General features: G+C 50.2%; 2 protein-coding genes across 2 annotated transcripts; both read right to left on the bottom strand.

Moving 5' to 3' along the window:
* Window positions 1–9,791: 9,791 nt before the first annotated feature.
* On the bottom strand, window positions 9,792–16,554 carry LOC144254589 (uncharacterized). Its single transcript, XM_077797952.1, has 4 exons — window positions 16,472–16,554; window positions 16,183–16,397; window positions 11,427–11,603; window positions 9,792–9,985 (listed from the first exon to the last, which is right to left on the bottom strand). Exons 1-4 carry the CDS (start codon window positions 16,552–16,554, stop codon window positions 9,792–9,794), a joined length of 669 nt encoding a protein of 222 aa, XP_077654078.1.
* A 3,287-nt stretch (window positions 16,555–19,841) lies between these two features.
* On the bottom strand, window positions 19,842–25,092 carry LOC144254579 (olfactory receptor 2V1-like). The gene is made up of 2 exons (XM_077797924.1): window positions 25,046–25,092; window positions 19,842–20,808 (listed from the first exon to the last, which is right to left on the bottom strand). The coding sequence occupies exons 1-2, from the start codon at window positions 25,090–25,092 to the stop codon at window positions 19,842–19,844; spliced, it is 1,014 nt and encodes a 337-aa protein (XP_077654050.1).

The raw sequence follows: 25,092 nt of genomic DNA, 5'->3' as shown, positions 1-25,092 counted from the left end.
CCTTGGTGTTATTTCTCTCTTGTAGAGAGTTACACGTGTACGAAATGCACCGGGAACGAATGTCAGTCTAAACCTGAGACCTGTGAGGCCCCTCAGGGCTGCTTCAATAATAAGCAACAGTTTAGCTCACCAGGTGAGCCCTGCCTGCCACCCTCCTATGCTGGTGCACACAGGACCTGGGAGGGAGGGGTGCTCAGCTCAGGATTCCGTGTAGCCCCTCTCTCCCCTCTACTCCTCTACTCCCTGGCTCCTAGGATGAGGGGGGGGTGTGGGTAGGGGAGGTGGCAGGGGTGGGCATCGTGCCAAGTGAAGGGTCTCAGGGGGAGGTGCTGGGTGACTCCAGTCCCCACATCTGTCTCAGGGGTGGGGGATCAGTGAGAAAGGACACCTGCTACTTTTTTGTGATTTTGGATTCAAACCCAGGGTCCCACACATGCCAGGCAAGTACTCGAGCAGCACCATCAAATGGTTCCTCCATCAGTTTGTTCAACGAAGAGGACTATTGGGGAGGACTCTTGGGAAAGTGGAAACACTAAGGACAGAGGGGTGCCCTTGCAGAATTCCTTGATACTGGCTGCCCGTCTGGACACCCCCCCTCTCTAGGACTCGGAACATTCTCTTTGGTTCTGGTTCTGCACAGGTATTTCACCAACAATTACACAGGATAAAGGCTGCTCTTCAAGTGCGTGCACTCCCCTGTCCTTCTCTGCCACCCTGAGGACTGGATGGACATTTGTGTAAGAGAACCAGTGCTGCACGGGCGAGCAGTGTAACAAAGCCGACATCCAACGTGAGTGCCTGCTGCTCTCCTAGCCCCTGGATTTCCTCTGCCTCGGAAGTCACCCACCACCCACCTCCACTTCCGAGAGGCCCAGAGCCTTTTCTTCTTTTCTTGTGAAGGGGCAGGTTGGACCTAAGTCCCTTCTGCATGGGAGACGGGCAGCTGAGTGGGGGGACAGGCCTGGGCATTTTCTCTACATGTGCTTTGGGTCAGCATCCCAGCAGAGAGACTCTCCTTACCTATCTCACTCCTCACCTCTCTTGTTCTGCTTTGCTGAGATGGACTCTCACTATATTCTCACACTGGCCTCCAACTCCCAGGCTTGAGGAACCCTGCAACCTCAGCCTCTAGGGTGGGGATGGCTAGGACTGTGGGTCCCAGGCCACACCTGCCTGTCCTCCCCTGTGTGAGCAGCATCATTTCAGGCCTCAGATTACCTTCTGTCCCATTATCTAGGATTGTTCTCCAGCCAAGGAGAGAAAAGTCTTTGATGAAGGGGGAAGATAACAGTAAATCCCTACAAGCTCTCTCTGATTACTATTTCCTACCTGATCCATGAATCCTGTCCCTAACTCCTCCTATGCCAATCTAGCTGTGAATGGTTTGAGGGATTTTGGAATATCCACGAATCCTGGGGGGTTGTAATTCTCTCAGCTCTTCTTTTTGCCCATTGCTCATCATGAAAACGTTCTCTCTTTATTCAGTGTCTCCAGTGTCCAAGGAAGAAAATGGCATTGTATGTCCTGCCTGCTTCTCTGATAATGGCACGATCTGTACCCCACAGCCCCTCAAGTGCACAGGGGCAGAGACAAAGTGTGTCAGGGTTACAGGCAAAGGTATGGAGATTTCCCAAGCATTTTGGGTCATCCTCTTAATGGGCACAAGGTGTCAGCCATCTATTGCTGTGTACCTAATTAAACCCAAACTTAACAGCTTAAGAGGACATCTGTCCCCCCGTGATCTGCAGGTGGCAGGTCTGAGAGGGGAATAGAGGTTGTTGTGGCTCAGGCTGTCTCCTGAGCTGTGGTCCAGCCGGCAGCAGGGGCTGAGGTCGCTCAGAGCCAGGATGTGCTTCCAAGCCCAGGTAGCCTCCATTCCTCTTCCTGGGCCTCTTCCTAGTTCTCCTGGGGGTCATGACCTGCTAGCTGGCTTCCCCCAGAGCTGGGATGAGAAGTGGGTGGGGGAGCTGAGGCTTTTCACAGCTCATCTGAGAAGAGACACTGCTTCGTTTCTCCTACCCTCCCAGTCACATAGAGCCACCCTGGTGCACCAGGGGAGGAAGGCATGGAGACACCGTCAGCAGGGGTGGGACCTGCAGCTGCTGTGACAGTGCCTGACGCCCACAAGCAAGAGGTGGTAGAGGGCCAAGGGCCTGGGTATCCCTCCTAGGATTGCAGGGAGCCATGGGGCAGGAGACAATTGAGCAGCTCCGAGGAGAGCAGAGGAGAGGACTGGGGACACACGGGCTGTCATGTTGTCCTGGAAAGGGACCGTGTTTCAGTGACATGAAGGGTGGACACCCACGGTCCTCTCTGCACGCTCACCACCATTTCCTCTAAAATCAAACTCTTGGGCCAAGCACTGACATTCTGCATGGTGTCATTCTGACTCCAGTGAAGGTTTTCGAGTTAGGTTCCTGAGTAGGAGAAAGCTTGTGTTTGTGGTGAGGGTGCAGGAGCCCCTCAGATGGGAGCAGGAGAAGCCACCATGGGGTGTCCTTTCTAGACTAGACAGCTAGATGGGGCACTGCCAAGTATTTTCTGATCAACATGTAAAGGGTTCCCTGGAATTAGTGGCATTTGAGGAACTAAAGAATGTTGGAGCTGAGAGTTTGATGAGAATGAAGGTTTGTCACGGTTTTTTCTTTTCTTTTTCTTTTTGAGTAATTTGGAGGAGGGTCTGAGACTAGCAGGGAGGGCCCTCTGTCTAGCTGAACTGACCTGAATGAGGGAAATGGGTGTCACCTGGGATACAGAGGAGAGGTGGGCTCTCTGCAGTGGGGCAGCCTTTCTGCTCCAGGTTTCTGTAGTATGTGTCAACCCTGGGCAGAGGGGACCTTATCTACAGTATTTCCCTCTGGGTTCCCAAAGGAAGTGAAGGTGCAGAAGAGGACAGGGATCCCAGATGTGTTCAGCCAAACCCTTGAGGTCCGACCTCCAACCTCCTTCCCTGCCTTTATCAACTACATCTCTCCTCAGGAGGCCATAGAGGCTCAAGTCTCAGTTCACATCTTAGACAGCAGCCCCCCAACCCCCACCACACATCCCTTTCTGGGAGGTACCCGGGATTGACCTCGACCACTGAGCCACATAGCCAGCACCGTTTTTATATTTTATTTAGAGACAGGGTCTTACTGAGTTGCTTAGTGCCTCACTTTTGCTGAGTCATCCTTGTGCATCAGCCTTCGGAGCCTCTGGGATTACAGGCATGAGCCACTGTGCCCAGCTAGCAGGGTCCCTTTAAGGTACCTCCAGTCCTGGGGAGACAGAGGGACCTAGGGAAACTAGCTTGGTCCCTAGATGGGACTCTTCTTCATGCAGAAGACAGAGGTCAGGGGTCAAGGGCCATTCTGAGCAAAACCAGCAGACAGATTAACCTGAGCACAGTGGGAAGGAGGGGAGACAGGGTGAGAAAGAGTCTCATTGCCAATTTTTCTCCCGCAGGAGTGTTTAATGGTGTTTCTTCTTTAACGATGTCTGCTATGGGTTGTGCAACTGAAAGTGCTTGCAACTTGAAAGACATAAATGTAATACAAACTCCTACAAACATTTGGACCTACTGTGAAAACCCCATCAGTGCGAGCTCCCAGCTGACACCCATCATCTCGTCCACTCTGACTAGTCTCCTCCTGCTCAAAGTCTTGCTTTGATGACTCAGGGGCTGGCAAGCCTATCATCTGACAACCACCAAATGTGAGCTTCCTTGGGTTGTGGCTTCTCCAACATCCCAAAAGGACAGAATTAAAAAGCTGATGCTTACACACACACACATACACATATATGGGATTACTTGTTTGTACCTCAAGTTAAAATAAATAATAATTGTTATTCATTCTCTCAGGGGCTCTTTCTTCACCCAAGTAGCACACTTCAGAGGAAGTCTGAGATGAGATCTCTAAGAATCTCTAAAGTCCCTCCATGGTCTCAATGCATGTTTTCGGCCACACATCTAGGATCACACCTCTTTTCTGATATGCTCAGCCCCTGCCCCCCAATCCTCAATTTCCCTCTGCTAATGAAAATGATTTTGAATGAACGATTCAGGGTGCAGCAGGTGCTCTCCCACAGTTTGTAGAGTCTTGGGTTCAGCTGACTCTCCCTACCCCAGATCCACTTGTGTGGAATCGTTTCCATGTTCTCTGGACACTTCTGCTTCCAAAGATGGACACAGGCATAGGTGGTCTCTGAAGGCTGCTTTAAAGGATGCAGATGCATCATCAGCACTCAAGACAGGTGTGTCCTCACAAGGCAGGTTTGAACCTATGATGGCCTCTGCACACCTCAGACGGTGCCTGTGAGGAGCTGTGGGATCCAGGAGAGGCAGAATCTTTACAGAAACCTCCTGGTACTGACTCCACCACAAAGTGCCCCTGCAGTCTGCTCAAAGGGACACCTTGGTTCTCTAGCTCTCTCTCCCAGAGGGTGCAGCCTCCCTCCTGAAGTGACAGCAGAGTGTCCCAGAAGGTGTTTCTTTCTTGGGCGTTTGTAGAACCAAGGATGTCCTTGCCCAGGTCGGGTCTTCCTGGGTCTCCTGTGAGTAGTTCTTCTTTTCCTCCTGGGCAGAAACCATGCCCAGCCCACAGCCCTCTCTGCCATTCTCCATGGATGAGGGAAGCACACCTCCAGCCTGCTCTGTGGAGCCCTTTGGTACATGCTCACCCTTGTTTCCTGCACCTGCAGCTGTGTGGGGTAACTCTGGGCCCCAGAGGAGGGCTGAGTCTCAATAGGAGAGAGGACGCCCAAGTTGGCACTAGGATTCTTAATGGACAGAGTTGATCTGGGAAAGGATGTATGGGTTCTTGTTGGAGCTGGTAATTGATGAACAAGAATTAATTCCTTCTGCTCCCCATGAGAAGGGATTGGATTTCAAAAAAATGATAAAAAGGCATAACACATATTGAGGGCTTACTACACCCCAGCCACTGTACTACTCACTCCAGATGGGTTGACTCATTCTCACCAAATACAATGTATGTATTATGGTCATCCCCATCTCACAGATGATGAAAGAGACACAGACTGGGGCTGTGGCTGAGTCTTGGACCACTTGCTCAGCATATGGGAGGCCCTGAGTTCCATCCAGCACTGCAAACAAATAACAAACAAAAAAGAACACAGATACAGAAAGAAGGCCACCAAAAGATGAGCTAAGCTGTCCTTCCAGTAGGCCCTGCAGTGAGATTTGAATCCAGTCTGTCTGTAAGTGAAATAATCAAGCTACCAACTTACTGATCCTGGTCCTAGATATCAGTATTGGTCCTCATTTCCCCAGAGTGGAAGATTAAACACCTGAGACAGTAGAGATAACAGTAAATGGCAAGTTTTATTCAAGAGAGACACAGAAATGAGGTAGGCTTCTCTGAAGAGAAGAGGACCCAGAGCTGGGTATCTGCAGGAGTGAGTGTGCTCCCTCTCTATAGATCCCAGTTTCCTCTCTCTCCCCACCCGCCTAGGGCCTAAGGGCAGGAGAAGAGCAGCCCAGGATAGGCATTCTCAACTCCTGTGCTGGGAGGATTGCTTCCCTGAGGTGTGAGCTATCTACTTCCTTTTCTTTGATAATTAGCCAGTTATCCCCCATCTTTCATACCCGATCATTTACTCTCTATGCTGAACACCTGTCCTTTGCTTTGTCTCATTATTAGTATAAATTTTAAATTTTGGAACATCTTTCTTAATTTTTAATAAGCTGTATCAGTTTTTTAGGGCTCTTCTAGCAAACTACTAAAAAATTGGTGGTCTAAAGCAACACCAACTCATTCCTTATGGTTTTGGAGGTAAGTCTGTCTGCAACCCCGGCATTGCAGGGCAGATTCCCTCTGGGAGTGAGGTGATGCTTGGTTTCTGTGTCTTCTCAGCTCTGGTGGCCCCCTGCACTCCTGTACTGCTATACTTCTCTGACACCTTCCAAGTTCACCCGTTGGCTCTCTGCCTCTGTCACCATGTGCCCCTTCCTGCTGGTGCCAACGCCCTTCTTCCTCTTATGAGACCCTTGTGATTACATGGGGCCACCAGCTAAGCTGGAATGATTTCCCCACCACAAGATCCTTAGTCACAACTTCAACGGCTCTTTGGAAGATATATTCATGAAACTGGGGATTAAAATGTGTACTTATTTGGAGGACAATATTCAGCCCATCACATAACTGACCTATTTGAAAAAAAAATTGGACATTCTGTAATACAAGTTTTTCATAAGTGGGAACTATTGCAACTCTATTGTGAGTTTGGAGAGTCCTGGGGAGGGTTCTGCCCAGGAGACTCAGGAAGGGCTGGGACTGCTTCTGGGAATGACAATGGCAACAATTCCACACATTGGTAATGGGAAGGTGTCTCGTTGTAACAGTGTCCACTTTGTGCTTTGATTGCAGACCTTGCTGCTCTGCCAGTGCAACTTATTTTTTAAATGGACATGTTTCTTTCTCTTCCTCTCTCCCTGCTCCTCCTTAATCTCTCCACCTCCCTAATCTCAGGGGAAACAGGATTTTCTTTCTCCCCTATTTTAGGCAAATTTATCACCCACCATAGGAAGGAAGGAGTCCAGACTTTGGGGATGGTACCAGAGGGCCTCAGAAATGACATTCTCCCAAATTAACAGGTGAATTCAACTCCAGAGAGAAAACATGTGGAATGTAGCCTTTGACTCACCTCTTTAACCCTGGCCCCACCTCTTTCCTCCTGATGGGCAGGATCAGAGCCTCAGGGACAGGAGCCTCTGTGCTTCTCCTTTGCTAGTAATGCAAGAAATCTTCCTTTTTCTTTTCCCACAAAACCATGTCCTCGTGATTGGACTGGAATCAGGGACAAGGACTGAACATTCGGTTGCACCGTGACAGTGTCTACCTTAGTAATACAGTCCTGCTGCTCTGCCACTGTTACTCATTTTTAAAAGAAATTTTTCTTTTTCTTCCTCTCTCCCTCCCCCTCCATCCTCTCTACTCCCTAATTTGTGGTGGTGGTGGGAGGCATATGATGATCTTTCTTTGCCATCCTAGGCAGAGTATCTGTCCTTAAACACATTCTCACTACAGGAAGGAGGCGATCCGCTTTGGACATGGCAACAGAAGCTGTCAGAAATTACTATCTCGCAAATTAACAAGTACATTCAACTCCAGAGAGAAAATAGGTGGAATGCAACCTTCACATCACCTCTATAAATGCCCCCTGTTCCTGCTGATGGGCAAAATCACTCTGTGGGACAGGATCCCTGTGCTCCTCCTTTGCTAGCAAAGTAATGAAACTTTGTTTCTCTTTTCCCCAAACCATGTGCCCATTACTGAATTGGCATTGGGGACAAGGACAGAGGTTTAGGTAACAGTTTTGCCATGAGGAGTCTGAGACTGCTCCAAATAGAGCATGGCAGGTGGGGTATATGCCCACAGAGCTGGTGGGTGTCACTGGATCCTGGTTCACCAGCCTCACAAGCTTCTTGCTGAAGTTGGGCCAAGAGGGTCAGAGGTCATCTGAGGATAGTCTGAGGAGATAGGGAGGGTCTGTGTGCCTGCTTGACCTGACTTCTCAGGATTCTTGGTAAAACCAGGCCATTTGGGGCAGTGCCAGGTGGTAACAAGCACAGATGGCCAAGAGTCAGGTCCTAGTTGGAAGGGAGGTGGGGGAGTTGGGTAGCATTTGATCAGGGAGAGAATCTGTGTCAGTGGCTAGAATGGGGAGTGGGCCCCAGAACTGCTCTGGACCTACAGGAGGGTGGCCCTTCTCCCTGAGGAGGGTCTTTATCTGGAGTAGAGGGCACAGTGGCATCTCAGGTCCCAGGAAAGATCTCATCTGTGCTGAGAGGAGGGCACACCCTCAGTGTGGGGCTGTGGGGCCATCTGAAGCTAAGCTGCAGGGACACAAAGCCTAGACAGGAAACAGGAGACTGTCCCTAGCATGCTGGCCCCTCCTCCTTGTGCCCAAGGCAGGCCTCTGGCAGCTTCCCCTCAGTACCACAGGTTGCCAGGGGAAGCTTTCTGAGAACCTGCCCCAGAGGCCGTGAGTTGGCACAGGCGCGGGCAGTGCCAGGCTAGCACCAGGTCTGCTCTCTTCTCCACATGACTTGAGAGTGGCAGCAGGGACTCCCGGGGTGACACAGTCAGCTCCTTCCCCCTGCCCTGCAGAGAGGCCAGCAGGCAGCTGAAGTTACCAAGGTCACGTGAGCTATATCTGGCCTCCTGCCTCACACCTTCTGAGCCAGAGCCACTTAGGCTGGCCAGGGACACTCGATTCATGGACTTCCATCACAGGTGAGGAAGCGTCTGCTGAGCATGGGGGATAGGTGTCCAGGAGCTGGCAGCCAAGGCACGTGTGTGTTTGGTGATTCTCATGAGACCTTGGGCCTCAGGAGCTGCCAGCTGCAGGAAGGTTGTGTTATGACCCAGGAAAGCCTTGGCCACCTCTGAAGGTGAGCTGCAGGACAAGGAATTAGTTTGTTTACAAAGTTAAAAAAAACCTCATTATTTGACCCATATTTTCCATTCAGAGGAGCTGCCCTAGGAAGTAGGGGGATATTCTATCATGGGCACAGTGGCAAAATGCAAATTAACTTAGTTTTATAAAAATGATTTCAGTACAAATGCAAATATTAGACTTATCTATTTTTAAATTAAGGAAAGAGTTTTGATCCACCAAAGAAATTTCAAAAATGGGGTAGGCTAAACAGAAAATAAAACTGAAACATTTACTTCAGTTGTCCCAGGTTTCTTTGCCCTGTCAAAGGCACACAAGGGGCACAAAGAGAAGCAAATGCATCCAAGAGTATAAGAAATAACACTGGGCACAACAGGGCACAGAAAGCACAAGCACACAGATGGAGCCATGGGTGGGGCACAAGCGCAGGTACCAGCCAAGGGAAGAGCAGGGCAAGCTGTGTTTGGGATCCTCCCTCTGTGGCCACTGCTCACCACTGGCCTGGCCCTTTCCTGTGTTTACCTCTCAATCTTCTGTGCTGGGCTCTGGCACCAGTGAGGGCCTTCTATGCAGCTCCAGGCTGAGGCAGGTGTGTGCTCAGGGGATCCCTGGGCCATCCTCAGTGACAAGCAGGTGGCAGCTTGGGCTCTGCTTCTCTCCTCCTCCTGGCAGCCTCCTGGCTGGCTCATGGTGCTGGCAGCACTGATGCCTAGCGAAGTGCCCTTGAGAAGGGGCCATGGGCCTGAGGCACAGACATGGGAGGAGGACTCTGATCTTGGGGCAGGTGCCCCTGCATGTTCCTGAGAGTGTGCGAGGTGGGGCGCCAGAGGCCTGTGTGGACCACCTTGTGCAGACCACCCTATGCAGTGCCAGGGCACAATGTGTCCACTACGGGCAGCACCTTGGCCTCTCACAGAAGGCTGGCTCCAGTCTGGCCATGGTTATTCAGGCTCTTCCCCCACGACCCCTCCTGTAGACCACACCAGACCACCAGAGCCTCTGCCAGTTCCCCATCTGTGTGTCCCAACTATTGCAGCACACTGCACAGATCTCCTCAAAGTTCATCTAAACCTCACCTCCCTGATCCAATCCACCCTCCACCACCTCTACCCCATGTGCAAACCAGTCCCTACAGCTGCTCCCGACAATGGTTTCTGAGTTCTGCCCTGCCACACATCCTGTTCTCCAAATGCTTAGAAACCTCGAGGGTCAGAACCTGACATGGCCTGGGCCACTTTGAGTGTGGCTGGGTACACAGCATGTGAACCTTGCCGAAAGAGTAAACAGACAATTGGAAACACCCACGGAGGAAGGGGCAGTCAAGGAAGGGCATAGGAACAAGCAGTGCAAGTTTAATCCACAAATGGAGGCGGCTGGGCCCTCACAGGAGCTCAGTGAAGCAACTTCCCCAGGAAGAGCACAAAGAAGATGGGAGGTGTGGTTCTGACTCTGGTCCCTGTTCCGAAGGGTGACCTGCAACTCTTACTCTCGTTAGAAACTGGAAAACCCATATAAGTAGTTATCGTCTCTGTGCATTGGTCTGCTTGTGCGCACTTCTTCAGTTCAATGGGCACGTTGCTAAAGCCTGTAAGAAACCAGACATAAGACTCCTCTTTTCCTCCTCCTCATCTAAACTTCCCTCCATCCACAGAATGGTCTTGAACAGGGCAGAAATCAGCCACTCTCCTGTGTGATGCAACCAATACTGCCCTCTCTAGCAGAGGCATGGGCTGGCAGATATCATCCCAACAAAAGGGCCTGCAAATCCCTAAGCTCCCTCACACCCTGTGCCAATCAAGTATTTCTCTATCTTCTTACATGACGTGACTGAGCCTTCTAGCCCATGTTAGCACCTGGGGATGTAACATGAGCTCTATACCAAAGGCAACGGAGGTGAAGAGTCCTGATGCTTTGTTAACAGCAGCCTGGAGACCACCACATGCAGGGTGCTGGGTACCTGTGCTGCAATCATGCACTCCATATGATCTTGAGGACAGAGCTAACCTCCTCTTACTCTTGGTCTGAGGATCCTATTAATAAATAGCAATAGCCATCAAAAAGCTCTTTTAAGTTGTGTGTGGTGGCTCAGCCCTGTAATCGAAGCGGCTTGGGAGGCTGAGGCAGGAGATCTCAAGTTTAAAGTCAGTCTCAGCAATTTAGCAAGGCCCTCAATAACTTGAGAGAGACCCTGTCTCAAAATAAAAACAAAACAAACAAAAGGGCTGGGGACGTGGTTCAGTGGTTAAGTGCTCCTGGGTTTAATCCCTGGTACCAAAAAAAAACCCCCAAAACTCTATCACTTTACTCATGTTCTCTGCCTTTCAAATCCCTTCAGATACATTCCTTCATACGGCAGGCACTATGCTCTTGATGATTCTGTCTCATTTCCTTGGGACATCTAGACAATCTAGGGATGGCTATTTTAGATAAAAGAATCATGTTATGCAAACTTCAGGAAGCAAAAACTTCAGACCAGCCAATATCACCAGGCCCTGTCATCACCTCCCTGACGATGACTTCAGGAAGCCTGAGTTCCCCAGAGTCAGAGAAGTAAGAAGGTGAAAAAGAGTTCCAGAAACAACCCAACCCCATGGCCCTGAGCCTCCTGTCGGCAGGCTACATCACAACACCACTGCTAATTTCTAATGTATGTCTTTAAGAATTTTGTATTAGATTTCTTATAGAAAGTAAATTATGCTTAATGACCACTTTGAAGAAAGTTTAAGTTTAGTCACTGCCTCTCTCCAAAATTTTTACTTTGAAAATTAAAAACCCAGAGAGAAAGGAAAAAAAACCCAACCTACACCGGGTTTAAAAAAATCTCACCAAGGCTGCAGAGGACGCTGAGCCACTATCCAGGTGCTAACAAAGCCTGTCAATGAACACATTCGGACTCACAAGCTGATGAAGGGGAAGAGCTTTCTAAGCAGGTGGACAAAAGCAGGACTGTCCTTAATCCTGCCCTCTGTCAGCGTGAGAGGGCTGCTCACTGTCCCGAATACCCTGAACCGCAGCCTGGAGAGTACCTGTGTCAATGATGCCGGAGAACTCCACACACTGGGTTCTGTCTGCGGCACACCACTTGAACTCTGCCTTGCATAGTCTTCCCTTCACCGCAAAGCACGTTGGGCACCTGAACCCGTTGGACGCAAATTCATCAATGTCTTTCTCCTCAAAGTCACTCATTTTAATCTCCCAGGAGACTGTTAAGGAAATAAAAAAAAATAGGGAAACCTGGATGGTACCTACCACCATCTGGAGAATGTACTCATGCTCTTGAATGGCCTCTCAAACGCACCTGCCCCCTCCCTGCTGCCCAGACCCTGCATTCCTCGGGTGATACTAACTCGGTACTGTGGCACCACAGAAGTCCTTGTCCTCACGTAGCCTACTTTCTCATGGGGGAGATAAATGAAACCAGACAGGAACTAAGAGGACCCAGTATATCAGACAATGATAAAGGCTGCAGAGGAGCAGAACACAGTCGAGTGCAGGTGGCACCCTCAGGGTGGGCAGAGAGGCCCCTCTGGAAGGGGTGGTTTTGTCAGAGGAGGCCTGGAAGAGGTCTAGTTCCAAACACTGGCACACAATAATCTGATTTTACAGGTAGAGGTCACAGATATGGCAAACACAGGATGCTTAAAGAAGGGGCCCCAATGACAAGGAGCCTTAGCTCCTCCTGATTTCTGTCTCTGGGGCTCCCTAATGTCATGGAGCTCCCTGCCCCTGAGCATGTGTCTCTACTGCCACCTGCAGTCACCACAAAGGTCTCCCAAAGATGCCCAGGTAGAGCAGGAGTGCAGGGAATTACAGACGGAGAAGTGGAAACCTTGAGAAGGTAAGGGCAGGGGAAGTGGGGAGTAAGAGCAAGGTACTTACCTGCAGAATTCTTCTCAGGCTCCCAAAAGGCAGATTGTCTTTGTTTACCACCCCGCGCCCCCACCTGTCAGGAGCTGCCTAGCTGCTCAGCTGCTACCCCCAACAAGGTGAGTGTAAGTGGCACCCAGGGGACATGCACCCTGGAGCCTGTACATCCTCTCCCCCTTGCATGAATCCCAATTCTCTTGCTCAAGTAGACAGAGGATGTGGCAGGCAGCCCTCAGAGGTGGTGGGAGCAGGAGGCCTGATCTTTACCACGTGTATGTCTATACACACAGCCTCACATGATGTTACACAGCCCCAGGGAGCAAGGAGATCAGCTGGGGACCATGGCTGCAGCCTCTCAGAGCTGCCATTCCCTGGTATGGAACTTGGAGAAGTGTGACAATTACAGGACTGCTGGGTTTTTCCTGGAGGTATACTTGTCCGGGTAAGAGGATGGAATGTACATATATTCTGGTGGGGCTTCAAAATTTTCTTTTGCTCTTGAGAAAACAAAAAGACCCATCATGGAAAGTGCTCAAATCACAACAAAAAAGCAAGCTCTGAACAGCATAGTAAAGTAGGGCACTTCTGGTTACATATGGAGGTAAGTCCCACTCTGCTCCTCTCCCTGGAGCTGCTTCTCTATGCCCACGATGGGGCTGACTCCTAGGGCAATGGTGAAGTAGGTCCAGCTGCGGACCTAAGTCCGCCTTGACTCTATGCTGTCTGACTTCTTCTTCTTTTTTTTTTTTTTTTAAAGAAAGAGAGAGAGAGAATTTTAGTATTTATTTTTAGTTTTTCGGCGGACACAACATCTTTGTATGTGGTGCTGAGGATCGAACCCGGGCCACACGCATGCCAGGCGAGCTCGTTACCGCTTGAGCCACATCCCCAGCCCTGTCTGACTTCTTTTTAACTTGAGTTCTTCTGAGCTGTTCTTTTCAGCACTTATCTTGGCTCATAGGAACAACAGTTCTGATGGACACACATCTGTGACAAGAGTCAAAACTATGCTCAGGCAATAGTAATGTTCTTATTCTGTACAAGGCTCGGCCTGCCCAATCTCGAGATGATGAAGGACCAGACCTCGTCTAGCCAGTGTCACCTGCTCTGGCAGCTGTGCAAAGCTTCCGGCTCTGCAGACCTCCACCCCTAGCCCTCATCCCCTTTCTTAAAAAACCTCGTCCCTGTCAGTTGCTCTAGGACAGGGCTAAAGATATGGGTCCCTGTCTTCCTGATGTAGTCATGCTATATGATTAAAGTTCCTCCATGCATCTCACCATTACCTTTCTGCTTGGTTTCATGGGGAGGGTTTGATCTGATTCATTGGGACCCCCCAGAGTGGCGCTTCTAGCTTGGGACTCTGGCAACATTGGCAGAAATTATGAGAGGGTGTGTTGTGCAGATCCACAGCCTCTCTGCTCTCTCAACCACGGTTGAGATTCCACACCATCTTCAACACAATATTCTAGGAAAAGGCTTTCATTTGTCTTTTTAATATTTTCTTTTTAGCTCTGGGCTTTGGTTTCTATTAAAATGCTGAGCACCCCAGGCTGGTTAGCCACACTCTTCATACCTATTCAGTGAAAGAACACTGATTGTCTTAACCTTTTTGAAAATAAGCTTTGGAAATTACAGTGAAGCTGGCTTTGGACTTTGGAGGAGGCACTGTGGAAGCCTTTGGTCCACCCTGGTCCAGGTGCCTTGACTGGAGAAGCAGAAAACTGCTGACCTCCGGAATCAGAATATCCTGAAAACAGGATGTTCTTTCTAAGGCTCACCAAGAGTGCTTCCGGAGAGACAAGGAAATACAGATCATTCCCCTCAGCTATTTGCAAAAATGTCATGTTCATTCCCTTTTAATTTTGCCTAGAGTCCTGCAGGCTGTCTTGGAGAACTGCTTGCTGAAATAATAAAATTGAGCAACTCAGCACCTATGGTTACTTGTAATCACAGCTCTGGCTCCGAGTCCTGAGAACCTGCATACTTGTTCATTTTATCTCTAGTTTTGAGTAAACCTCACATCATCGCTCATTCTTCCTAACAAAAGGAGGAGCCAGTCACACTGGGACTTCACTTCATCGTGGGGGTGGTCCCCTGACTTCTGCTCTGGAACAACCTTGTCTCTGGGTCTTTCATCCACCGTGTTTAGAGTTCAGCTGGTCTGGCCTGGCAAGGCCCAATATGAGAGCAGGAATGACAACACCTGAAGAATGGAGAACAGGGCTTGAAGGTTTCAAAGTCCCAAGATAAACTATATTTTGCCTAAAGCTTTTCCTCAAAATAAATAAATAAATCAAGTGATTTTTCTCTAACCTATTCTTAGAAAGCAGGAGAAAAATCAAGAAAGAGTAGGAACTTTATGTAAAACTATGCTGACTTTTTAAATCTAAAGTCCTAAATGTCATATATCAAAGGCTACATGTTAACAGACCCACTGTTTTATAAGATTCTCTTCTTCTACCCAACAGGTGAGACTTGGGACCTTCTAAGCACTGTCCCAGCCCCAAACACTGACTGCATGGTCCAATCTGATTAGTAATGTCAACTGACCTGAGTGAGACCCTTATCCTGGTCTCACTCTCCCCCTCTAAGAGACCTTTAAAGAACACCAGCTTTTCCTGGGCTGCCTGAAGCTTTACTTCAAGACTCCTCTGTACTATGGGCTCTAACAAACGTCTTGGTCTGAAGGCTGATCCTGTTCCATGCCTCTCTTGAACATGCTAGTCTTCCTTTCTGAATCTAACATTAAACTGTCTCATAAGAAATTCCTACTAAGTGACAGTGTTTCTGCTGTCATGTCTGGTCCACTAGTATGGGGTGGGGAGAAAGAGCAGGTGATGAAGAGTCTATTTTCAGTCACGGAGAAGAGCAGTTAAGAGGCTGAAGGAAAAAAGCATGAGTTGGTGGGATTGGCAGTCAACAGCCTCCGATCCCTGAAATAGTGGACTAACTAGGTGATGGTGGAGGCTGGCTTGAGAGGACCTGGCAATAATGGGGAATATGAAAATGATATGGGCACGATGGGTGTGGTGGTACACACCTGTAATCCCAGTGGGTGGGGAGGCTAAGGCAGGAGGATCGCAAAAGCCAGCCTTAGCAACTTAGCAAGGCCCTGTATCAAAATATAAAACAAAACAAAAACAAAAGGTTGGGGATGTTGCTCAGTGGTTAAGCATCCCTGGGTTCAATCCCCAGTCCAAAAAAAAAAAAAAAAAGACCTGGGCACAGGTGAACCCAGGGATAGTTAGATGTTCCCAAATACCCCTTACCGGTAAACCAAATTCAATGATAAACATTTCAGCTGCTCTTTCCTTCCCCGTACATGTCATCTTTGGGGGGAAGGGGAACAAAAACAAAACAAAAGAAAAAAAACCCCACCACAACACAAAGCTACTCTTTAATGAGAGCTTCTTGAGTGCCAGGCATTGGGCCTGCAGCTTCACCAGCTCACACATTCTTTGCCACTCCAAGAGGCAGGTGTCAACTGTTCCGATGGATGACCTTATCTACACACCCGGAGGTCAGCACTGGCTGATCTGGAGGCCACAGGCAGATCTGTCCCCATCACACTCACTAGACTGGGAGCATTTTGATGTCAGACTCTGTGTCAACTCCTTCACTGCAGGTACCACGCAGAACACAGCACCAGACTAAGGAAGATGGCACTGAAGGGGAAATGCAGCTGGGAATACAGGGGATACTGTAGTTGGTAGTGCATGGGGGAAGAGAGATTGAGGCCAAGATGTGGGAATTCAGGAAAGTGTGGGTAGAAATGAAGGGGTAGGGCTGGAATGCAGGACGTACGGAAGAGAGAGAAATCAGGCCTGAGGTGGGCATGCGAACACAGAAGGGAAGGGGGTTGCTGGGAAGGGGCCAGAGCTGGGGATCTGGATACAGCACAACGCGCTAGCTCACCTGTGACAAGGGGCACCAGAGCGAGGCTGCAGGCCAGGAGCAGGCTGCCCGGAGCAGGGGGGCACATGGCTGTGGCTGGTGTGGTCCTGCCTGCGGAAGAGAAGCCCGTAAGCTGCGCGCCTTCGCTAGGCGCCCGACCTCCGGGGGGACAGGCCTGGGCGGCCTCGAGGCTCCGAGGGCCCCACACCATGTGGGCCAGCGCGCTCTGCCCTGCCCTGTTGCACACAAGGACGCAGCGGTGGGCTGAGCCCCGGTGAGTGCGGGTGGCACCCTCCCAGTGGCAGCCTACCTGGCGGCCACCCACTGCACGTGGCTCCCAAGGCAGAACGCCAGGGTAGGACGCCACAGCGCATGTGCGGGGAAGAACTTCATGGTCCGCGGTCCTCATTGGTCGCCTGCTTGCTCTGCCTGCCTTCCCGGAGCCTGAGCCAATGAGACCCCGGGGCCCTTTCCACACGTGACTGGAGCCTGGGAACTCTTTTCACACTGCGCAGAGTTGGGGGAGCTTGAGCAGCAGCAGGTCCTGCTTCTGGAGCAGTCCCTCCCCACAGAGGTGTGCTCCTGTGCGCATCCCCTCTTCCCTACTGTGAGCACCCCCAGAGGGAGTGTGGCCCTGTGCTTCATTCCCCATAGGCAGTTCTGGCCTCCCGGACGTGCTCTCCTAGCAGCCGTGTACCTGGAGCAGCCCTGGAAGTTTATGATGCTTTCCAACACTTCCGCCCTTCTTGAGCTTTGGGAGAACGGAGGCCTTGTGCATGTGCATGATGTGTATGTCCCCAGGAGTCACTAGCCCAGTGCCTTGGATGTGAACACACTGTTAGTATGTGCTGAATGAATGAAGGATTCCTTCTGCCCGTGAAGTTATAAAGTCTTGGTTATAAAGTCTTCCAGCTTCCCCATTGCTTTTCTGAGGCCTTGCTTTTTCAGCTTCAAAAACACTGTTCTTTTTTGGAAGCAATCTAAATATGGATCAGTGGACGGATGAATGGATAAGGAGAATGTGGACTATACATCAGCCTTAAAGTAGAAGGATCTCTTACCATAGGCTGTAAGATTGATGAACTTTGAGGATATTTTTCCATGAGAAATAAGCAAGTCACCGGAACAACCCTGCACGATTCCCTTATATGAGGCATTTGAAGTGAACCGTAACTACCAGGCCCTGGGGGAGAAGGGGAATGGTAATTGCAAAATGAAAAATATTTAGAGATCTTTGTTGAACAAAATTGAACATACAGTTAACACTACTGTATTGTACACTTAAATCGTTAATTTATGGATTACAATCATCATCATCATCATCTACTCTACATCACACTATTTTTTTGTAGTAGATTCACCAGCCCATGAAGGTCCAGTCCAATGGAGCTGCAGGCACTTGAGGGTGCAGTGCCCATGTGGCTGGAGTGAAAGTCAGCTTTGACATGCTGTTGGCAAGGAGGGGGCTTGCAGCTGAAATGGGTCAAGCCTTCCTCTCTAGGCCTGGGGAGTCCACGTAAGATCTGGAGCAAAAGGAAAGTGCTAGAGAGGGAGTCTGGGTGAGGTGGTCCTCTGGTTTAGTCTCATAATGAACAATTCATGGTGGAGTCTTCATTTAGACACAGTGACAATGTTTTAGGTTTTGCAGTTAGAGGTTGTGTGTCAGCAGCAGCTGTGAGGATTAAAGGGAGCATGAAGTATTGCAAAGGGTTTATTGTAGCACAATACACCTTGCATAAAATTCACCATCTCAATACCCATACTCCAGTGGCATCTATAAATTTCACAATGTGGTGCAGCCACCATTTTTCTTCACTTCCAAAATGAAACCTGGGCAGGTTTCTCCCTTCCATTTCTCCCTTCCCAGACCTCCAGAAGCCATTAATGACTTTCTCTATGGATTTGCCTGTTCTGGTCATTGGGTACAAATTGACCACTACCGTTTCTAGTATTTCACATTTGATTTTCACTCCATAGAATGCTTTGAAGGTTCATCCTTGAAAGTTGCTGTAGTTTGTAACAATACTGCATTATTTTTATGGCTGAATAATATTCAGTTGTGTGAATGTTCATCAGCTGGGACACCAGGGAAGGCTCCCTGAAGACATAATACCTCTGCTGAGGAAGGAAAGTCGTGCAGGGGTTCACCCAACACAGTGAGCCAGCAGCACCTCAGGTGCAAGAATGCTCTGCTCTGCTGGTGACCTGGAAATGAGAGGGAATAGGGGAGAGAACAAGGAACTGAGGGGAGCCCAGGGAGGCCGGGAACTACAGGGCTTTCTGGACAGAGAAAAAGATGTTTTGCTTCAAGAGTTTCATGTTGTTGTTCTCCCGTGTTTTTAAGAACCACAGATCTCTTTTCAGGGAGCTTACATTGTCATGAAGACAGGCAGTAAGCAATATAAGGAACTGACATGTGATCTGTTAGGAGGTGACCACGTAGGAGCAGTGGAATTGCCAAGGAGTTTGAGGTGGAGGATTGGGATTTGTTCATGTATTTGCATTTAGAGATCCTGTAGCCTCAGGTGAGTTAGGAGGGCAGTGGGAGAAAGGACAGTGAGACCTGGTGGAATTTCCTGCATCCTCCAGGTAAGGGGTCTGTGGCCATGACTGTCCCCTGGCATGACAAACTTGGGGTGCTTTTGCAACATGCAGAGGGGCATTGGGTGTGGGTGAGGAGCTCAGGAGATGTCTGGCAGGCCTGTGAATATGTATGGCCGACTTTGGTGTCAGGTGGTAAACAAGGCCATGTCCTTGAGCAGGAGTGCCTAGAGAGAGTGTGGGAAGGGCCGCATACAGACCCAGCACCTTCACATTCATGGGGAAGGAGTGGGCCCCAGGGAGGAGGGCAAGTGCTGAGGGAGGGAGAAAGGGTTTTCGAGAAGTGGAAGCTGGATGGAACCAGCGCTGGGTTGAGGTAGTAAATGTGCTCTGAGCTCATCCCTTCATCCAGCAGTGTTTATTAACCAATCCATGTGCCAGGTGTCTTCCAGAACTGAGAATAGGTAACTGATAAAGCGTAGTCTCTGCTAGCCTGACCTGCTGTGCTAAGGGGAAAAAGGAACGTGGAACACACCCTGGGTTAGGAGGTGTGGGTGCAGGTGGGTGCTGCTTGGGTGGAGGGATCCGGCACTGGGGCAGCGTCTGAAGGCAGTGGAGGAAGGGACTGGGATGGTGGGAGGACGCCCCAGGCAGGGTGTTGGGTGAAGGGGGTCTGAGGGCTAGAGCAGTGCGGGCAGTGTGGCCACAGGGGTGAGGGGGAGGGCAGTGCAGAGGAGTGGGGAGATGCCTGGGGCAGTGGGCTCTGTGGGGTCTTTGGCTTCTATGGCAGGTGGGAAGGGAAGACTCGGACCTCCAGTGACACCGAGACTCTGGGTTGTTGCTACACCCACAAAGGAAGCCTTACAAAGAAGCCCCAGTTGGAGTTTGTTGAGGTGGCAGGGAGTGGGAAGGATTGACCAAACAGTTCTCTGAAGGGGAAAGCCTAGCAGCTGGGGAATGAGGGGCTTCTCCTCTCACTTGTTTGTGTAACTCTTGTCTCAGAAGGGAATCTCAGAAATAAGATCCTGGGGTCCTACATACCGAGGAGGACCTTCCAACTTGGTCAGCACCCCTGCCTCTGCCTCGGTGCATACAACTGGACTAAGGGCTCCGACTTGTCACCTTGTCTCTGCTGGGTCTCAGGCATTCCTGCAGACTCCACACCTTGCTATGACCTTCTTCATGGCTCCAGTCACTTCCTTGTTCCTCAGGCTGTAGATGACAGGATTAAGCATGGGTGTGAGGACCGTATAGAAGACAGACACCACGTCATCCTGGCCAGGAGAGTGGTAGGTTGCAGGTAGCATGTAGGTGTAGACCAGGGGTCCGTAGAAGAGGTTGACAACTGTCAGGTGGGAGGAACAGGTGGCCAGGGCCTTCCGACGTCCCTCCACGGAGTGCATCCGGAGCACAGCCACCAGGATGAGGGCATAGGAGGTGGTGATGAAGGTGATGGGCACCAGGAGGACCACCACACCGGTAACAAAGAGCACCTGCTCATAGGTCTCTGTGTCTGCACAGGCCAACGTCAGCAGCGAGGGCACTTCGCAGAAGAAGTGGGAGATCTTCCGAGAGCCACAGTAGGGGAACTGAAGGGTCAGTGAGGTTTGGATGGAGGCATTGAGGGACCCTCCCAGCCAGGAGGCTGCGACCATGAGCAGGCAGACTCGGCGGCTCATGAGCACCGGGTAGTGCAGAGGGTTGCAGATGGCCACATAGCGGTCGTAGGCCATGAGGGCCAGCAGGAGGCACTCGGCAGCTCCCAGGAACATGAAGAAAAACATCTGTGCCCCACAGCCCCCGAAGGAGATGCTTGTCCAGCCGAAGAGGAAACCCACTATCATCTTGGGGACAGTGACTGACGTGAAGAAGATGTCCAGGAAGGACAGCTGGCTGAGGAGGAAGTACATGGGCGTGTGCAGCCGGGCCTCAGCCCAGATCAGCAGCACCATGGCCGTGTTGCCAGCCATGGCGAGGATGTAGATGAGCACCACCAGGCTGAACAGGAACAGGTGTGTTTGGCTCTCGTCAAAAAGGCTGGTGAGGACAAAGCCTGGGATGGAGGAGAGGTTCCAGGGTCCTCTGCCTGCCTCCTGCCGTGCCTCCCTGTTAGGGGAAAGGGAGCCAGCTCACCAAGGACCCAGCAGGCGCCTTCACTCAGGGAGGGAAAGGTGGAGGTAAAGGTAGCAGGACAGCACGGGAGCCCGAGGGGGCAGGAGAAGGTATTCACAGGTTCTTGGACACAAGGAGTCTCCATTGTGTGGGTGGACACTCCTTCACAATGGAAAATGACTACAAAAGGCCCGGCACTTGGCCAGAGCAGTGTCCAGAGGGAAACTTTAGCACCACATGTGCATTCTGGAAGAGAGGAAATGCTAAAAACCAGTGATGTAAGTATCCATCTCAGAGAGTCAGGAGAGGGACAGCACGTTACAGTGCCCCATGTTTAATAAAATGTGCATAGTTAATATTTTTAATCCCAAGTAAACAGAAAAGCAAATGCACGTTGGGAAAGATTTAAAGACTTTTACTTTCGACTAACCTGAAGACTACATCCACAAATATGCAAGTTATATGGTTCAGAATTCTCATTTATGTGGGGATCCATGTGAGACATTTCCCTTGGATATGGCTGTGTGCCCAGGTCTGGTGAAAAAGTGGTCTCCACAGCTGCACAGCTGTGCTGTGCCAGGTCCTCCAGCTGTCTTGTCCCCCAGGAGTCCTGGGTTGGCATTGTGCTTGGGTGCAGGGGGTGTTTTTATGTAGGCTTTTGGGAGTATGTTCTCATCCTCAATCAATTGTGCTTTCTCCTTATTTCAATAGTTCCATGATAACTGAGGGTTGTCTTTGTAAGAATAGCCTTTATAAATTTTAAATAAAGATCATTTAGGTAGAGTTGCATGGCAAGGAACATCAGGCTCAGCTATGGTGGTAAGGCCGCCTGCAGGCATCTTAGGAGGCAGGCAGGAGGGGAACCAGAGGTGAGGCCATAGAGAGTTGGTGAACCCCTGCTCTACTGTCAAAACCCTGGGCTACCATGCCTGTAGGAACCCTGGTCCCAGGGCATGCTTGAGCTCTAGCTTAGGTCTACAGCAGATGACTCAATAGAGGGTTGGGAGGGGAGTGAGATGAGCTGCAGGGTTCTGTAAAGGAGCTGAGGCTGTGAGAGAGGCTGGAACTGGTGGACCAGCTAGAGGGAGGGCAGCACGGTGTCTTGGAGGCACACCAGAGATATGACAATCCTGCATGCCAGCAGGGCCCTGGGGTCCACCAGGGAATCTGATCCCTGAGACTGGGCTTCCAGGCTGCTGTGGTGGGCCTGTGTGGGGACCAACTGACTAGACCGCTGCACTCATCTTACATGCTGAGGCCAGGATCTTCCTTGCCCACAGTTGGACAGCTAGGAGCCACTGCAGGAGCCGTTGTCCCTAAGGGGCTTCCTGCTCTTCCTGCTATAGCAGGAGTTCCCCCTTCTCTACATCCCTGAACTACCAGACCCAGGCTGCTGGTTGGTCCTGGGTGCACAGGTCTCAGATCTGACTCAAGCAAGTTCAGAGCTTGATTATCCCAGGGTCCCCTAGTCCCCTCCCAAAGCTGAGCACAGAATTGCCACTGTTAAATCCAAGTGTTCCATACCAGGCTCCTAGTGAAGATGGAACATACTGCTTCTATTTTCTATATTTTGTACTGCATCTTAGAGTCTCAAGAGTCTAGAGCCTGCATCTTCCAGGACTGGCTGATTCCTGGACATGGGGAACAACTGGCCCATCAGCTGCCTCTGACATGTAGACCATTCAACTGGAGCTTGTGTCCCTCACCACCTGCCTGTGCCAGGCTCCTACAGTTTGGGCCACTATCCTGTTCTGGATAGCCCCAGGACGAGGTGCTGGGCAACTAGAGACCACCCCATAGCCCAGAGTGTGTCAGAATCATTCAAACTATGCAATCTGAAGCTTGTGCCATTGCTAGCCCTCCCTTGCCTGTTGCATCTCACAAAATACCCAACAAAGGCTTTGCCGATTCCACACTCAGCCTCCCAGTGGATTAACCCTGCTGCCTCCGAGTGGCATGCTCACTCCTCTTGGGAACTGTGAATCAAAGTCATCTTTCCAGGCAGTGCCTTACCTGACCCAAATAAAAATGGTCTCAGGTACATTTAGAAAGTTCCCCTAAAGAGAATTTTCTCATGTCCTTGTTTTAGGCATAGCTTGTTTTCTGTCTTTAATGTCTCAGAAGCATTGGATTTAGCATCGGGAAGGAACCTGGTCCCACATCCCTATTTTGTTGGTCACAGTATAGCTCCGAACCTTGGCCAATAGCTCTGGACCTTGCAGGCCACATCTGAAGTCCTCTACTGGGTGCAGTCATTGCACAATATTTAGCAGCATCCCAGACTCTGTGCTCTAGGTGGCAGTGGCAACCCTTCCCAAGGATGTCACCTGCAGGGCACTAGCATCAGTGGTGAGATCTTCAGCGGTGGAGCGCCCCCCCCCCCATGTTAGTTATTGTTAGGTGCAGGACAGGCTGAACTAAATTGTCTGCAGGGCATGCCAAACAAAGTTAGCTGCAGGGTGATCTGGCCACTCAAACCCCCCCTGTCTGGTTATTTATCTAACCTGTTTGCTTCAAGTCCAAATGCTCAAGCCCCCACTCAAGGCTGAACGCTTCACTCCCCTGCTAAAGGCTGAACACTTAACCCCCCTTGTATCAACAAGGCAGCTTGCACACCCAGAGACCCTGTTAGATTTAGGCATACAGCAGAAGGACTATAAAAACCTTCCCCTGCCACGCCCCCCTTTTTCTCCTCTTTTACACTGCTACAATAAAGACCTCTTGGTCGCTCCGAGTGTTGTGGTCACTTTCCTTTCAGTTATTGTCCTCTCCCTTGCCTCCTCCTTCACCAGGGCAAATAAGAACAACAGCTCACATGATTAAAATCCTGGTCAGTTGGATGTCCTTTGCTGGTTTGCCCAGTTAGAGCTCTGTGTTCTAGGGTGCAGCCTCTGCAGTCAGGCTGCCTGGGTGCAGGTCTCAGCTGTCTCCCAGCCCCCTGGGTGGGCAGCTTACCCAATCCCTCATCTCAAATACGGACTACTGAGAGCATCCAGTGGTTTATACGTGGGCAGTACCTGGGAGAGGGTTTGCAGGAGGAACGAGCCATTTGGGTACCAGCTGCAGATGACATCAGTGTTTTCATAAACCCAAGCCTCTGCTTACCTCTCTAAAATGGGATCATCAGGCCTATTTCACAGGACTATTGTGAGAAGGTTGAATAAAAAAACTGGGAGCTTGTCCTTTCCCATAGAAGATATGTAGTAAATGTTAGCACTCTTCCTTTCCTCTTAAGCAAGATGGTTTTGCAAAATAGTTTTCATGCAGAATCATGCAGTTGACATTTGCACTTACCTTCAAAGGGCTCCTCATCCCTCCCACTTGGAGATTTCCTTTCCAATTGCTTTGTCTCCTAAACCATTGGGGTGTTTTGTGATTGGGCGGGTGGCTCTCCTTATGTAGACTACGAATTACCTGAGACTAGGGATTATGTCTGTCTTGTATATTTCTCCACAAAATATGGAGATTCATCATGGTTCCCATTCAGTCCTGGTGGACTGCAGGTACGTGTGTGGTAAACATGTGAAAGAAATGCACCCTTGTTCACAAAACACTGCTGCCTCAATGTCCTCCCTCATCACCATCTGAATCTGGCATCTCCTTTGCAGGGCTGTGATGCCTGCCTGCCTCCCAGAAAGTCCCGCCACTGTTGGTGTTTTCCTTTGTGGCCAATTCTTAGCATGGATACACACATCTGCATTGCAGTATGTGTGTGCCTGTGGGTGCCTTGTGTACTTGTGTGTGTGTGTCTGTGTTTGCCTGTGTGTGTATGGGCCTGTGTATGTGTGTCTCAAAATAATTAGGGGAATTCTTTTTCTTTCACACAGTTTCAGAAAAGAATCCATTTTTCTCTCCTGTCCTTGCAGAAGCCTAGGTTAGAATTGGTGAACTGGGCCATTGAAAGCTGGACAAGAATCCAAGCCCCTGGCTTATTCCCTGACAGTCTGCTCCATTCCTCCTCCTTTCCTCCCTTTCTTTTTTCTCTTTTTCCTTCCTCTCTTGTTCTCTTACAGAGCAAACCCTTGGCTTTCACAATTGAAGACAACTCACTTATGGAAAGGGAGTGTTAAAATAACTTCAGCTGTTGGAGACTTCACGTCTGGAGAGTCTCCACATCACACAGGCTATGGCTCTGCCTTTCCATGGGCCATCTCCAGTTTGGAGGCTGCCTGCATGGGGCACGGTTGGCCATCCCCTGTCCTGCCTCCCCTCCCGTGACACCCCTACTCACCTCACACGGCCCCAGCCCACAGTCTCCATCAGGACGCTTGCTCTCAT

The sequence above is a fragment of the Urocitellus parryii genome, chromosome 1 (assembly GCF_045843805.1).
Source record: "Urocitellus parryii isolate mUroPar1 chromosome 1, mUroPar1.hap1, whole genome shotgun sequence".
NCBI lineage: Eukaryota > Metazoa > Chordata > Mammalia > Rodentia > Sciuridae > Urocitellus > Urocitellus parryii.
This window is presented reverse-complemented; position numbering and strand designations above follow the sequence as displayed.